At 52.6% G+C, this 13608-nt stretch overlaps 9 protein-coding genes across 9 annotated transcripts; 4 read left to right on the top strand and 5 right to left on the bottom strand.

Moving 5' to 3' along the window:
* Positions 1 to 311: 311 nt before the first annotated feature.
* Positions 312 to 983, bottom strand: BDW74DRAFT_141693 (uncharacterized protein). The gene is made up of 2 exons (XM_073722594.1): positions 496 to 983; positions 312 to 429 (listed from the first exon to the last, which is right to left on the bottom strand). The coding sequence occupies exon 1, from the start codon at positions 962 to 964 to the stop codon at positions 575 to 577; it is 390 nt and encodes a 129-aa protein (XP_073589434.1). The 5' UTR covers positions 965 to 983; the 3' UTR covers positions 312 to 429; positions 496 to 574.
* Positions 984 to 1829: 846 nt separating this feature from the next.
* On the top strand, positions 1830 to 3052 carry BDW74DRAFT_172179 (major facilitator superfamily domain-containing protein; the record flags this gene model as incomplete). Its single annotated transcript, XM_073727458.1, has 3 exons — positions 1830 to 1973; positions 2034 to 2599; positions 2665 to 3052. 3 exons carry the CDS (start codon positions 1830 to 1832, stop codon positions 3050 to 3052), a joined length of 1098 nt encoding a protein of 365 aa, XP_073589433.1.
* Positions 3053 to 3162: 110 nt separating this feature from the next.
* On the bottom strand, positions 3163 to 3879 carry BDW74DRAFT_1727 (uncharacterized protein). Its single transcript, XM_073727633.1, has one exon. The coding sequence runs from the start codon at positions 3722 to 3724 to the stop codon at positions 3272 to 3274; it is 453 nt and encodes a 150-aa protein (XP_073589432.1). The 5' UTR covers positions 3725 to 3879; the 3' UTR covers positions 3163 to 3271.
* Positions 3880 to 4120: 241 nt separating this feature from the next.
* BDW74DRAFT_172178 (uncharacterized protein) lies at positions 4121 to 4744 on the bottom strand (the record flags this gene model as incomplete). Its single annotated transcript, XM_073727457.1, has 1 exon — positions 4121 to 4744. One exon carries the CDS (start codon positions 4742 to 4744, stop codon positions 4121 to 4123), a length of 624 nt encoding a protein of 207 aa, XP_073589431.1.
* Positions 4500 to 5531, bottom strand: BDW74DRAFT_141690 (uncharacterized protein). The gene is made up of 2 exons (XM_073722593.1): positions 5264 to 5531; positions 4500 to 5201 (listed from the first exon to the last, which is right to left on the bottom strand). The coding sequence occupies exons 1-2, from the start codon at positions 5286 to 5288 to the stop codon at positions 4879 to 4881; spliced, it is 348 nt and encodes a 115-aa protein (XP_073589430.1). The 5' UTR covers positions 5289 to 5531; the 3' UTR covers positions 4500 to 4878.
* Positions 5532 to 6676: 1145 nt separating this feature from the next.
* Positions 6677 to 8204, top strand: BDW74DRAFT_172176 (uncharacterized protein; the record flags this gene model as incomplete). The annotated part of the gene is made up of 2 exons (XM_073727456.1): positions 6677 to 6685; positions 6738 to 8204. 2 exons carry the CDS (start codon positions 6677 to 6679, stop codon positions 8202 to 8204), a joined length of 1476 nt encoding a protein of 491 aa, XP_073589429.1.
* Positions 8205 to 8891: 687 nt separating this feature from the next.
* BDW74DRAFT_172175 (uncharacterized protein) lies at positions 8892 to 9836 on the bottom strand (the record flags this gene model as incomplete). The annotated part of the gene is made up of 3 exons (XM_073727455.1): positions 8892 to 9094; positions 9496 to 9624; positions 9671 to 9836. The coding sequence occupies 3 exons, from the start codon at positions 9834 to 9836 to the stop codon at positions 8892 to 8894; spliced, it is 498 nt and encodes a 165-aa protein (XP_073589428.1).
* A 931-nt stretch (positions 9837 to 10767) lies between these two features.
* On the top strand, positions 10768 to 12027 carry BDW74DRAFT_141685 (glutathione S-transferase family protein). The gene has a single exon (XM_073722592.1). The coding sequence runs from the start codon at positions 11265 to 11267 to the stop codon at positions 11940 to 11942; it is 678 nt and encodes a 225-aa protein (XP_073589427.1). The 5' UTR covers positions 10768 to 11264; the 3' UTR covers positions 11943 to 12027.
* A 128-nt stretch (positions 12028 to 12155) lies between these two features.
* BDW74DRAFT_141684 (Nif3-like dinuclear metal center hexameric protein) lies at positions 12156 to 13520 on the top strand. The gene is made up of 4 exons (XM_073722591.1): positions 12156 to 12285; positions 12348 to 12391; positions 12447 to 12572; positions 12629 to 13520. Exons 1-4 carry the CDS (start codon positions 12185 to 12187, stop codon positions 13459 to 13461), a joined length of 1104 nt encoding a protein of 367 aa, XP_073589426.1. The 5' UTR covers positions 12156 to 12184; the 3' UTR covers positions 13462 to 13520.
* The last annotated feature ends 88 nt before the right edge of the window (positions 13521 to 13608 follow it).

Below are 13608 nucleotides of genomic sequence, written 5' to 3'. Positions count from 1 at the left end.
TATAGCCAGCTGGCCTGAGGCAGCATGGAGCACACACGGTAGAGGATCTAACCCTTGCTGGCTGCCTTTCAGCTCGACGTAGTCTTCGTACCCTAGTGGGAACTTTTCAATAAGTTCTCGCATTTCGTCTTTCACTTTGAACCTTGGGATCAGGACGGAGCTTTGGGTCAAGAGTATGGGGAACTTACAGGTCTCTGAAAAGAATATTTCCTGGGTACAGCCCCGAGGAGCATAGATTAAACCTCCTATAAAACGCCCCGTTATTGTATACTCAAATAAGGGTCAGGTGATGGGGCACTGACACGCAGTACAGGGCGTTGCGGTCTTCAAAGTCCGCCGCCGGCTCGGAGGCAGGGAAGTGTTTGAGATATTGGCTCACGTACGACTTTCCAATCTTATGTCGTCAAAGTCTCCAGGGTGCTAGCTCGTCTGTTCCTAGTCAGCGTAGTGCCTATCATGATAGAGCCCTGCATTTGGGACTTGACGGGAGTCTACATTCATGATGCGCATACGACGAGCACGCATCGAAGATAATAGGCATCCCGTTCTCAGCATCAACCGAGGTATTACCATCCTAGAGATCCCCATGCACCAAACAAGGCGTGATCTTCCTTCCACCAGTCTTCGTCGGCCGCAGGGGTCTCGGATTGACCTTGTCCTTGATACCCCTCCGGAGCTCTGCCATCTCGCCATCAGGCCCTTGCGCCTCTTCCTCAGCGTCGAAAAATTGCTCCATGCTTCTAGAAAAAGCCTCCTCCCACGTATTGCACTTTGGATTATCCTGAGCTAGCCTTCCCTGGAAAGTCGGCACCGGAAACCCGAACTTGCCATCCGGCGAAAACCCATTCTTATGCAGCTGGGCCACCATACGCGGAAAAACCGCGAGATCGGGGATACCCCCATTATAACGTGAAAGGTGCAGAGGAAAAAGTGCGTCGTCGGTTCGCCTTTGTATGTTTCCCATGCTAGGAGGAGCCGTGGGGGGTGATGGCGAGAATGGTTGAGCCGGAGGGGAATTCTGGGAAAGTCGAGGTAGTTAGCTGGGAAACAATGTGTAGAGACTAAGGGACATTGCTTTTTACCTGCTAGGACATTGTCATCGACATATGAGATCACCTCTGCCGGGACGGCGATTTCCTGGTCCCAGATGGAAGAATCCGTCATTTTGATGTGTATCCCTCAAGGATGAATGTCTTCGACTTGTACAGTATATTCAAACAGAGAATCGATTATTGAGACTCTGAAGAGGCTGGGATCCTACCCAGCTTGGGGGTACCTGGGAGGTAAGTTGAAGTGAGTGTTTCCTTTGTTCTCCAGCGGCCTGAATCTCACCTGACTTCCCACTCTTACCTACAACTCTCGACCTGCGCCTGGAGGCATTGGGAATGGATCATTCGCTTATTATTGAGCATATTCTGTGTCAGGTAACTGACATTGGTGCTGCTCCGGACGCTTTTGAAGTGGATCGGTGCCTTGAGGGGTGCTTATGAGAAAAGAGCGTGAATGGAAGAGAAATTCCAAGGTTATTGCCCAGCAAAGTTCCCCTCTTTGTCTGCCAAAGCAGCTCTCCTTCTTTTCCTTCCCTTGTACCTGGGTAGACTGAAATGTCTGAGACTCAAGAGCCATATACAGCCTTCTCCTCCAGACGAAAGCACTACCTGACCTATCTCCTGGGCTACCTGACTCTCGCTTCCTCGTTGACAGCGACAATTTACTTCCCACTCATCGACCTTCTCAGTTTCTAATACCGTGTCTCAACCCAACTCATCAATGTCACCATTACCATCTATGTCATCTTCCAGGCTGTGTCCCCGGCGCTCTGGGGCCCCATGTCCGACAGCCTGGGTCGCCGCCCCGTTTTCCTGATGACCTTCTGCGTCTATGCCGCTGCTAGCTTTGGCCTCGCGCTCAAAAAGTCCAGTTACGCTGCTCTTGCGGTCCTCCGTGGCCTTCAAAGCATCGGCGGGTCAGCGGTAATGGCTCTGGCCTATGCCGTTGTAGCGGATATCTCGCCTCGCTTTGAACGGTGAAAGATACTCGGTCTGATGCTCGCGTCGACGAACCTAGGTCCTTGTGTTGGTCCCGTTGTGGGGAGTGGTGCCATACTGGCCTCTGGCGATCCCCTGTGGTGCTTCTGGGCTCTGCTGATATTTGGAGGCTCCTCGCTCATGCTCATCGGGTGGACATTACCTGAGACAGCGAGGACGGTCGTCGGTAACGGTGCAGTTCCCGCAAAGAGCGCTTGGCAGGCCTGGGGGGACATTCTACATGCGAGGAAGAAACACGAAGCTTCGAATGGAATAGACGGCATCGATGGTGGAACAACGGGCAAAGGAAAATGGGTCATACCGAATCCGCTTTCATCGGTGAGGATCATCTTCTACCGGGATACATTCTTGATATTATGGATGGCTGCATCCCCGTATACAGTATGGTATTGTATCCAGACTTCCATTCCACTGACCTTCGGGAAAGACATTTACGGTTACAACGACCTGATCGTCGGCCTCTGCTTTCTGCCCGGTGGACTCGGGGTCATCCTCGGAGGCCTCATTGTAGGAGGACTCATGGACTGGAACTACAAGCGCACGGCGGAAAAGTGCGGTATAGCAGCGAATGCAAAAGTGTCAACGGAAGATCGAGGACAATTCCCGTACGAAGTAGCCGGATCTCGAGGCTTTACACCATCTTATCCGTCTCCGTCATCGCCTTAATCGGCTATGGATGGGCCGTAGAGCGACACACCCACTCAAGCATCCCCCTAATTCTGCAAGCATTTATCGGGGCCAAATGCACCGTCGTCCTGCAGATGTTCAGCGCCCTGCTTGTCGATATCTTCCCTGAGCATCCGGGGACGGCCGCGGCCGCTAACAACCTCACCCGTTGTGCCCTATCTGCGGCGGCCGTTGCGGTTCTCCAGCCGTTGTCGGATGCCCTTGGGCGCTCGTGGCTTTTTACGATGCTTGGGCTGCTTGATGGTGGCTTGGGGCTGCTCGCCGTTTGGGTTCTTCGGCAATGGGGGAGCTCTTGGAGACAGAAAAGAGATGCATGATTCGCCGCTCGCTACCTGCATCTATTGTCGCACTGCACAGGGGCCACGCTCTGCTCGGTAAGGGCAAAAAGGAACCTTGGCAAAAGCGTATACTTTGGTTCATGGATATGTCTTCCACCGGGTCTGGGTAACCTCGCCTGCCAATTCCCCCAAAATCACAGTGTAACGACTATGGTCTCCTTCCACTATGTCTCCTGGTTGCCCGTCATAGCTGTTTTGTTAGAGCTTCTTAAGGGCATTGCATCCGCGATAGACGAACACAGCAAAGTCCGCCGCGTCTGTCGCGCTGAACTCCGAGAGATCTTCCGTATTCTCCAGGGACTGCCAATCGACGAGGTGAGCGATGAGACAGCAAAGGAGCTTGAGACCATCCAAGGCTATATGCCTCATACCCCGGCTGTTTTGATGTCCCTTTCCTTCTACAAACCCATGAATATATCCCGCATCAAGGAGCTCACAACCAGATCTCCGGGACTGAGAGGCAGCTAGAATGATGCAAGTGAGGGAGAAGAGCTGGAAGGCTGTGCAGCCTGACAGTCTCGACTCAGGGGATCTTGTGATGCGTCGATGATGACAGAGTTTCTGGTGTATGATCGCGTTCTCTCGAACGGCAAGAATGTCAGGCCTTTCTCGAACCAATCTGAGTGGATAACATGGTGAGATACCATGCATAACAATATCGGCTTCTGTGGCTCTTCGCTAACGGGCATGATTGGTTTCAGTGACTGGGGCGACGACTTTCTCTGCGAGCCTTACAGGTGCTTCGGCAATGTTACGGATACGCCCATCGTGCCCTGGGTAACGAATATCCGGGATGCGTTTTGCCGGCGAAAGCACGTACGTGGGGACAGTGAGCCGCATGTTCTCTGTTCTATGATTCAGCACACAACGCCCACTGAGTTGCTGGGATAAGAAGAGAAAACGGCAATGATGATAACGACAACAAGGGGAACGAAAGAAGCCAAGATTAGCTGTAAAGCCAATGTACTGCATCCGACATGATATGATTCCAGCTGAGCCTGAGCCTGAGCCTGAACATGGGAGCGGCCGCCATCACCTCACCTCATCTCACGCATCCTCAAGCAACTCATACCACTCCGGGATCTCTTTAACCAGACTCCACATGTACTTCTCCAGCTTGCCCGCGCACTTGGCATACACCGTCGTCGCATCATTATACCGGCGGCAATTACTGAGAACCAGCTTGAGGTCGTGCACCAGTTCCCTCGGCGCCGTATAATCATCACGCTCCAGCTTCTCTTCAATTGTCGACAGATCCATCGGCGACGTAATGACATTATAGCAATCCGGCACCTCGTCCCGATCGACGGGGTGCAGAAACGGCCACGCCTGCTTGTGGTTTTGGATCTGGTTCAGGAAGCGCCGCAGCTCGGTGAAGTGTGGGCCGTGCCGTGATTCTCGCGATAGCGCGTCTACGTCGGGCGACCAGCCTGTTGCGCGGGTCGCGGGGATGGAGAGCGGGTCGATGGGGCGGGCGACCCCGGCGCCCTGGCCCTGTGTCCATTGTGCCGGGGGCGGATGAATAACGTGGTTGTTACTCAGGAGGAGCAGTTTCGCATGCACAACTGCTTTCTGCTTCAGGAGCATGCGGCCGACCTCGAGGTAGCGCAGCCGCGGGACCATCGAGCACTGCATCAGCGTGCCGCCCTCGTAGTCCTTGATGAACTCCATTCACACGGATCCGTGCAGGCTGATCTCCTTGGTGAACCCCTGCTTCTGGAAGTACCCCGTCGCGTAGTCATCGGCGTACGTGAGGAAGTGCATTATGCGGGACGTGGCTCTCACGTAGTCCCTTAGGTGCGCTATTAGATGTGCCCCGTACCCTTTACCTGCTGGTCCGAGGAGACGGCGCAGAAGACGATCTCGGCGAACTGGCAGTCTTGAAAGAGGCGGAATGTGATGCCGCCGATTACCTCGAGGGGTAGTGTAAGAGCTTTACTATTGCCAGGGAGAGGTGCGTGCGGTCGTAGACGAGCCGCGCGATGTAGTCCTTTGGCATCTTGGGCAGTTGTGTCTGGAAGAGGGTTTTTGAGGCGCGTGGGGATTAGGGTGTTCTCACGAGAGCCGTCGTTGTTGACGACGCGGAATTCGATCTCCCCGTTGCGTTCCTCGAGGACGGCGGGCTGAACTGGTAGATGGGTGTGAGTAGAACACCCGACTGCGGCGTTCTGGTGCAAGGGCCCAGCGTACCTTTTCTGGGAACGCGACTCTCCATGTTGATGCTGAAGTTTTGGTTCGTTTGGTAGTGAGAATAGGATTTAGTTCTTCAACAGCTGCTCTTTTCTCCCAGGGGAGGCTCTGCATGCTGTCGGTAGGAGGGGGTGGAGTGTCTGTCTTCGCTTCGCCCATGGGGGGGTCTCATCTGCTTGTGCATTTGGCGGTCAAATTGACTCTACATCTGATCCAGTCAGTGACGTTTTGGAATTGGCAGAGTTGCAGTCGCTGTCCTGAATGATGAAGTTGTTGAGGAGAACTGTTTTGTTCGGATGGGCATTGACCCCTCTGTCAGGTGTCAGGTGATCCCTTCTCTTTGTTGTTGTTCCTGCAGGAGGAATTATGTCAGCACCCCTGCCAGCCGCTTGGACTGATTCGAAAATACCCAAGTAGGAGAGCAAAGAGCAGTAGTAGGTAGGGAGGGGTATTGGCAGGTTGACGCAATAAGGGTACCGTACCTAAGCAATTGGAGGCATTTCGGTGTCTGCGTTCACGATTATCAAGCGAGCATACCGGGCTGAGTTCTGGAGGCCAAACACCGGCAATTGTTGGAAATGCAATGCATGTCTCAGCGTAACCATGTGCATTGAATAGAATTTCCCATGCCCTCTAATTTGACCACCTGGGTGGCTGCTCAATGTCTTTAACAAAGGCTGGAGGTGGAGACTGGACTGTGCCCTAACTTCTACCATTGCAGCCTGAGGCATACAGAATCTTCATCGTGAAACTTTTGAATGTGAACAGGAAAAAATCAGAGTGGACTCGACGAGCATAGCCAAGGGCCATATAAAGAGCCCGGCAGTGGATAGCTAGGGCAAGTGCGGTACTCAAGATAGATATGGTATTGTAATTGGATATAATGGCCAGCTGAGCTCTAGACTCTAATTGTACGAGGAAACCGCCGCTAACCTAGATATCTACCATATAGACTGCCATATTAGCCACGCATGCATTGAGTAAGTGGATCTTTGATGTAAGATTGTTATTAAGGATTGACACTTGGCCGCCTCAAATTGGTGGCATTTACAATGGTCACATCAATGTAGGTTGGAGCCGGACAACGAGATAGGGTTGGGCTGCCTATGGTAGGTATTCCTTCAGCCCGTGTAACTTGAGGTATGTGGAGAATCAATCGGCTCACTGTTTTCTCCAAAAGACCAAAGTTGAGCGCGTTTTCATTCAAGATGGGCTGTCTGTTTTAGCAAAGAAGAGCGATTCAAGGTAGATTGTGGATAGCGGCGCCTCGGGCCGCCCGCCGTCCCTGAACTTAGTGAACTAAGAGTTAGGGCTGAACCTTGACAGGAGTCAGAGTCAGACTCTTACTCTAAAGCCAGCTTGCCTCAAGCCTCATCCACGATAGACAAAGCAGTCAAAGTCAAGCCTTTAGCAATGGAACCGGTAACTTTAAGCTTGCACCACGAGGGAAGAACCATGCTAATAAAGCCAAAAGGAAGCCCCAACCGGCTGGAACGCCTGCCCTCCCGAACTACTCCACCTCATCGCCCAACAGCTGTCGGTTGGCGACCACCGAGCCCTCTGCCACGTCAACAAGACCTTCCACTCCATCGCCAACCCCCTCCTCTACTCCAAAGTCCACTTTACCTGGCAGACTCACCGCGGTTACGACGGCCCGCCCGAACAACGCCCTCCCCTCACTGAGTTCCTACGCACGCTCTTCTCCCCTCGAGGTCCGCAGCTGGCTCGCTACGTCAGGGACCTGCGGCTAGACGGCAACACGCACTTTAGCCATCCCTATCGGTTCAAGCTTCCTACGCTATCTATCGCGGAGCATGAACTAGAGGGGCCCGTTCGCTTTATCCGCAGCATTGGCCTTCCCGGTTCCGACAGCGATCGCTGGATCCAGGCACTGCGCGAGGGCTCACTCGATGCCTTCATTGCGCTGCTTCTGGCACGTCTACCGCGCCTTAAGAGCTTGTATCTGGGCCCCTGGTTCACACGGCGGACGGCGCTGATTGGGGTGGTTCTGCAGTGCGCCATCTGTGAGCGTACAGATCCTACCATTGGTAGTCTCCCCGACTTCGAACACCTGCAAGATGTAACGATCCTTCGATGCCGAGGCCGCGACGACGCACCCGAGTGCGACAAAAAAGTCAAGAATACAGCGGATCTCCTGCCGCTCTTCTACCTCCCCAACCTGCAAACCTTGTCAGCGGCGATCCAGAACCCGGGTGTCTGGACGTGGCCTGCGCCTGCCCACCTGCATTTACCGCACCCATTCAAGCTGACCTCCCTCGACCTAACCTGTATCAGGGAGGCATACTTGAGAAACATCCTCGCCGTATTACCAAACCTGACCACCCTTCGCTGGAACTGGTACTACGACGACGACGTCCACGACCGCTTCATAACGGAGACCATCTTCCTACCGCAGATCACCGCAGCCCTAGAACAGGTCAAATCCACATTACGCGATCTAATCATCACAGCCTTCTGCTCGAATGCAAACGACCCCTTCATCCCCGCTGTGACAACACAGGGTCTCGACTCGATGAAGGCATTGGTATCCTTTGACATGCTCAGGAACCTGCAGATCCCGCTGGAGTTCCTGGTGGGGTTTGCGCAGGATACAACGAAACGGCTCGTGGACGTACTGCCACCGAATCTGCAGACACTCACGCTCACAGACGATCTGGCGCTGCAAAACGAGGACCACTTGACGGAGGAGTTGCCGGAGTGGGAGTGGACGGATCACGCGATCATCGATCTGCTGGAGGCGTGGCTGATGGATCGGAACTCGGATATATCGCGTTTACGTCATGTCACGCTGCGTCTGGAGCACATTGATACCGATATGAACCAGTGGATGCCTGCGGCGTGCCACCGGCTCTGGGAGATGGGTACTCGGGTTGGGATTCCGGTTGAGTTGGTGGATTTATCGAGGCGGTGGCGGCCGTGAGTTGTATGTATAGGTTTTTGATTAGTGAAACTAGGTATGGTAGCATTGAGAGGAAATTCTTCCAAGATGTCTGGAATCTATGGTATGGTGCGAGGTACTGAATTAGAATTAGCCCCGTGACAAGGATTCTTGAAGAAAGTACTTCATTCCGGTCAGATGGCATGGTAGCTGCCCGTGGCTAGATGGCGTTTGGACTTGAATACCCTAGTTAAGGCGCGGCCTGGTAAGGAGTTGGGGCTGGGTTGCGGGCGATACGTACCCCCGTGGGCAGGTACAACGATATGCCTGCTTCACGAGAAGTAGAATTGGAATATACACAATGGCTCTCGTGCAGAATTCTGATAGGTGGTCAACAATGTAAGCAAGTTTGAGAATCTTTAGTAACTGCCTAGGGTAGGGATAGGGGCACCATCACAGCGCACACACCTTCGTCAACCAATTTCGGGTATCGCCTGGCTGCTGCACATGTGGGGTGATGCTTCTATTCCACATGAACGCATTGGTAAGCACGGCCGGAACCACCTTCTGTATATATTTGACATAGTATTCAAACATCTCATCATAGTTGTTGTTCATTGGTGTAGTTGTCATATGAAGCATCTAGTATGGTTAGTACTGTATCCAGCATGTTTGTTATGATGCAGTAGTCGAGGAACGCACCTCCTTCTTGTGCATATTGAAAGCCCTCTAGAGTTTGAAAATGATGTACGGGCATGGTTCATAGTCGGGCCAGTCATCCTCGGACTCTTGCAGACTGCTTGTGTCGTTACTGCCGCAGGTGCGGTTGGGGTCCACGACGCAGGCGACGCTGTCACCAAAATTCAAGCAGTCGTACCACTCCAGCTGGGAGTTGTAGCTATCCGGTGTGAGCCAGAGGCGCACGGCTACCGCTGTATATCTACATGTCGTTGGCTAAGTATTGTACCAGTACCGCCATTGCATCGGGGGGTTCATATGAAAACATCTCCTTCATCTTCTTATTGTGAGGTAGTGATGTTGTCAAGGTTGTTATCACTATTGACCTGGGCAATCAAGGGTTGAGCTTCCACGTTGGATAGATAGACGGCGCTTCATAGTCAGTAAGCATCAGTACCATAGACACTTATACAGTAAGCTCGTAACATAAAAAAATATATATCGTTGTCCTAGTCCCATTGCCCGTGGAGGTCGTAAGTCACGCAGACATATAGTCCTACCTAGCCGACAAGCATGCTAAAACATGCTCAAGTGACAGAATCTCTCTAGGATGGAGTTCTCAAGCTGGGTGACAGGGTCAAAGTCATTCGAGTACCAGCAGAGGAAGGAAGGGCCATAAGTATAGACTTGTCCTCTGGTAGCTGGTCGCGCACAGATTTGAGGAACTCTGAATGGCTCTCCCCAGAATTGAGGTTATCTTGGTTGATGTCTGGGATTCCGTGAGCTTGGGCAAGTTAGCGTCAGCGAATCGCCGAAGAAGAACCGCAGACCAACACCAGGATACTCCCAGTCAAAGTCTCCGCCGTCAAGGTCGTTGTCCAAAATGAATTGCACAACATTCGCCGGTAGACTATGACGATTTTCGCCTCTGACGCCGTTCCAGAATATACAATGGGTATAGGTATCGGTGAGGAGCCCCCAGCCACGGAAGATCATGATGCTCTTGATCTTCTCCAGCCCAAGGAGACCATTGAGTTGGTCCTGCAGACCACTCACACCAACCTCATAGCTCTCGGTGATGTTACCAAAAGCTCAATGGACGTGAGTGTATGGACCACATGGACGTAGCAGTTCCCATAGACATCGGGCTGTGGGGAAAATCAGGCAGAACCCCTCAGAGCAGCAAATATATTGATTGGCCTTCAGATTATTGCAGAAGTCAAACGCAGAATTATACTCGGTGAGGTCGTCCTGGGAGATATCGCAACGGTCGGCCAGGGCCCAACACCCATCGCCCGTGTCAACTTGGAACTACGAACAGACGTCGCTCATCTTTCCGAGGGGAAGGAAAGAGAAGTCGGATAGATTGTCTAGCACTTACTCAAAACATGACAGCAGGCTGAAGTTGCCTTTATAGAGGACCGCACACAGTGGAATCATCAAAGGGATACTAGCCCGTCTGTCAGGCATCCTGCGGCCATGTCAGCCTGCTCCAGTGCATTTTAATGAAGAGTAAAGCCCCGAGATCGAGTGTCAAAACGGCGGCCTAGGTAATATGTACTCGTCCGTGAGGCACCTCGGAGTTTCGTTCCGAGGCAGCACGGCTTACGATTTAAATTAATAAGACTGTCTGCTGCCGGCAGTCTGATGATGGTCCAGTGGGTTAAAATCGGAAGCAGGATGACTCGGCCACGGCCATAAAGTCCGATTCCACCTCAGCCGTTTTCTGACTTTTGTTCATCCCAAGACAATGGTTTGAGACATGGCATTCTCTATCTTATGTCTCCTTCCCTCATTCTTTTGCCCTTTGTAGCAACACTATGATATCAAATACTGTAGCGGCCCTAATCGCTCTTGACTTGTTATGCATTCTGTTCAAAATAGCAAACAAACCGCTGTTGGTTTCCACTGTGAATGCAAGACATGAAGAGCTTCCACCTAACTATGATCATACCATATGTACCCACTGTCAACGGAGAATTCGGATGTTTACACCTGGTCTGGGCGCTATACATCCCTGCATAACGTGCAGATCCGCTTATGCAGGACCGAGAAGTGGGCCAGCGCCTTAAACAGATATTGCAACAAACCATTTACTCCCTAGTCCAAAGCACGATTTGCTGCAAGTAAACTTATGACCTGGTGAGAAATACTCGTATGCTAGGTCTCATTCACGGAGGATACGGAGGACACGAAGAAAAAGCCCTGGCTTGGTAGAGCAGAGAGAGCGCGGAGCATCGGAGTTTGGGCCGGAGCGTCGGAGGATCAACAGCCTTTACTCCGGAGTAGGTACGGCGATAAGATAAGCAACGATCGTTCCCAATGATGTCGTAAGGTCCCACGGCCACTATAAAGCTTCACTGCCCCCTATTCGGCTCTTCCATTCATTCCCTTGTCCCAATTGTTTCTGAGACTGTATTCATCATGCCGCTGACAGTCCACCACCTCCGCGTCTCGCAATCCGAACGCATCGTCTGGCTCTGCGAAGAGCTCGGCCTCTCCTACACCCTGAAATGCTACGATCGCTCGCCCCTCCTCGCCCCGCCCGAATTCAAAGCCATTCACCCGCAAGGCTCTGCACCGGCCATCCAGGACACCGACGGAGACAAAGACATTACACTCGCCGAGAGCGGCGCATGCATTGAATGGATCTGCCGCAAGCATGCCGGTGGAAAGCTACTCCTTGGCCCTGAACACCCTGCCTACGCAGACTTTCTATACTGGTTTCACTGGTCGAATGGGACGCTTCTTCCGGCCGCGTCCCGGCTTATGATGGCGAGATTTGCGGGTTTGGATGATTCGAATCAGATGGTGGCTTTTGGGAAGATGAGGTTGAATCACAGCCTGAAGTGTCTGGATGATCGGTTGAAGGATAACACTTGGCTTGCTGGGGAGGAACTCACGGCTGCAGATATTATGATGGGATTTCCAATGACGACGATGAGGTACTTTAGCCCGTTTAGTCTGGAGGAATATCCGAATCTCGTCAAGTACATTGCACGCTTTGCGGAGAGGGAGGCGTATCAGCGCGCTATGAAGAAGGGGGATCCGGATATGGAGCTTGTTTTGGGGGTGGATCCGCCGAAGAAGACTTTTGCTTGATGTGTGAGCATTATAGGTCTTGTAATTTGATCTGGAACATTCTACTATCAATAGCTTCTCTTCAATATACTTGCTAAAGCTCTGATTGGCTCTTTACCTGTAGTATATTGTGGCTGGTGTACCAGCCTCAGGCAGTACCGTAAATTGTGGCGCCAGCTCCTCTCCGCGTCTCACAAATTAATCACCTTCAACAAACTCCACACTCAGTACATTTTGCAATCTCACCCATACTTCAATCATATATGAACCGTATACCGACACGCTTATTTTCCGCCATGTCTGCGTCTTCTACAGTTACCTCCTCGCCCTTCACGCGGGCAGTGGTGAACTCGATGAGGAAGCTGTAAGTTCCCCGCAGCTTCTGATCTTGACCTCGTCGGACTATCACTGACTCTAATTCCAAAGGTACCCGGAGTCCTTAGCAGACAAGAGCTTTGACAATACAGGATGTGGGTTACCTTGCCAATCTCATTCCATCGCATCGCTAACGACGTCAAACGCCAGTACTCCTCGAAGCTCCCTTCAACGCTACGCGCAGACAGAATAACTCGGTCCTCCTCGCAATTGACCTGACCAAGGCCGTCGCCGATGAAGCCATTGCTCGCAAAGCTTCAGCCGTGGTAGCATACCGTACGCAGCTCTGATTCTTTAACACACAAACCAAGCTCACCAAGAATATGAACCAGACCCCATCATCTTCCGCGGCCTCAAATCCCTCACATTCAACGACCCCCAACAAAAATCCCTCCTCCGGCTCGCCTCGGAGGGTATCAGCGTCTACTCCCCACACACAGCCGTCGATGCGACCCCCGGTGGAATGGGCGACTGGCTCTGCGACGTCGTCACCGGCACAACAACCCCATCCACCCCCGCCGTCGCCTTCCAAGAATCCTCCTCCTCGAAGCTCTACTCCGCACCCACATACCCCCAGCCGGGCCCCGTCTCGCCGTCTTCCACAACAATCCCCCACACTCGGAGCACAATTCACCCCTCTCCGGCTCCCGTTCCCACGGGCCTAGAAGATGCGGGAATGGGCCGCATTGTCACATTCAACGATCCTCAACCTTTGACAGCCGTAATTGACAACATAGCCAAAGGCGTAGGCTATCCCGGCGGTATTCCCATTGCTATCCCGCAATCTGCGTCTGTCGACGACATCAAGATCCGCACCGTCGGCGTATGCCCCGGGTCTGGATCTAGCGTGCTAATGAAGGGTGTGAAGCAGATCCCGGACCTGCTCTTCACCGGCGAGATGAGCCACCATGAGACTCTGTTCGCGATCGAGAACGGGTCCGTGGTTGTTGCGCTTGCGCATTCAAATACTGAGAGGGGGTATTTGAGGGCTGTTATGAAGGATAAACTGGAGGCGGCTCTGAAGGGGGAGTGGGAGGAGCTAAGGAAGGAGGAAGGTAAGGGTGCGGAGGCGAGCATGAAAGAGATGTATGAGGATGGATCGTGCGAGGTTCATGTCAGTGAGAAAGACCGCGATCCGTACGGTATCATGGTTAGGCAGAAGTAAGATTGCCCTGGTCTGAAGTACAGGAGGACCCTGATACCTCGCCCACAACAGCAGTGCATATTGTCTACTAGTGTACTCCGTAGAACAAAGTAAATGCCTCAGGTACCTTGCGAGCAACGAGGTCCCATTTCCCTCGCGTATAGTTGG

This window comes from Aspergillus multicolor (assembly GCF_047715735.1).
Source record: "Aspergillus multicolor strain CBS 133.54 unplaced genomic scaffold BDW74scaffold_1, whole genome shotgun sequence".
Lineage (NCBI taxonomy): Eukaryota > Fungi > Ascomycota > Eurotiomycetes > Eurotiales > Aspergillaceae > Aspergillus > Aspergillus multicolor.
This window is presented reverse-complemented; position numbering and strand designations above follow the sequence as displayed.

Bases quoted from the DNA above. Each gene is read 5' to 3' on its own strand.
- BDW74DRAFT_141693 (XM_073722594.1), bottom strand. From the start codon at position 964: ATGGGAAACATACAAAGGCGAACCGACGACGCACTTTTTCCTCTGCAC.
- BDW74DRAFT_141690 (XM_073722593.1), bottom strand. From the start codon at position 5,288: ATGGAGAGTCGCGTTCCCAGAAAAG. The intron at 5,202-5,263 runs GTACGCTGGGCC...CCCATCTACCAG, and splicing joins GAGTCGCGTTCCCAGAAAAG to TTCAGCCCGCCGTCCTCGAG.
- BDW74DRAFT_1727 (XM_073727633.1), bottom strand. From the start codon at position 3,724: ATGCATGGTATCTCACCATGTTATCCACTCAGATTGGTTCGAGAAAGG.
- BDW74DRAFT_141685 (XM_073722592.1), top strand. From the start codon at position 11,265: ATGCCGCTGACAGTCCACCACCTCCGCGTCTCGCAATCCGAACGCATC.
- BDW74DRAFT_141684 (XM_073722591.1), top strand. From the start codon at position 12,185: ATGAACCGTATACCGACACGCTTATTTTCCGCCATGTCTGCGTCTTCT. The intron at 12,392-12,446 runs GTGGGTTACCTT...GTCAAACGCCAG, and splicing joins GAGCTTTGACAATACAGGAT to TACTCCTCGAAGCTCCCTTC. The intron at 12,573-12,628 runs GTACGCAGCTCT...AATATGAACCAG, and splicing joins TTCAGCCGTGGTAGCATACC to ACCCCATCATCTTCCGCGGC.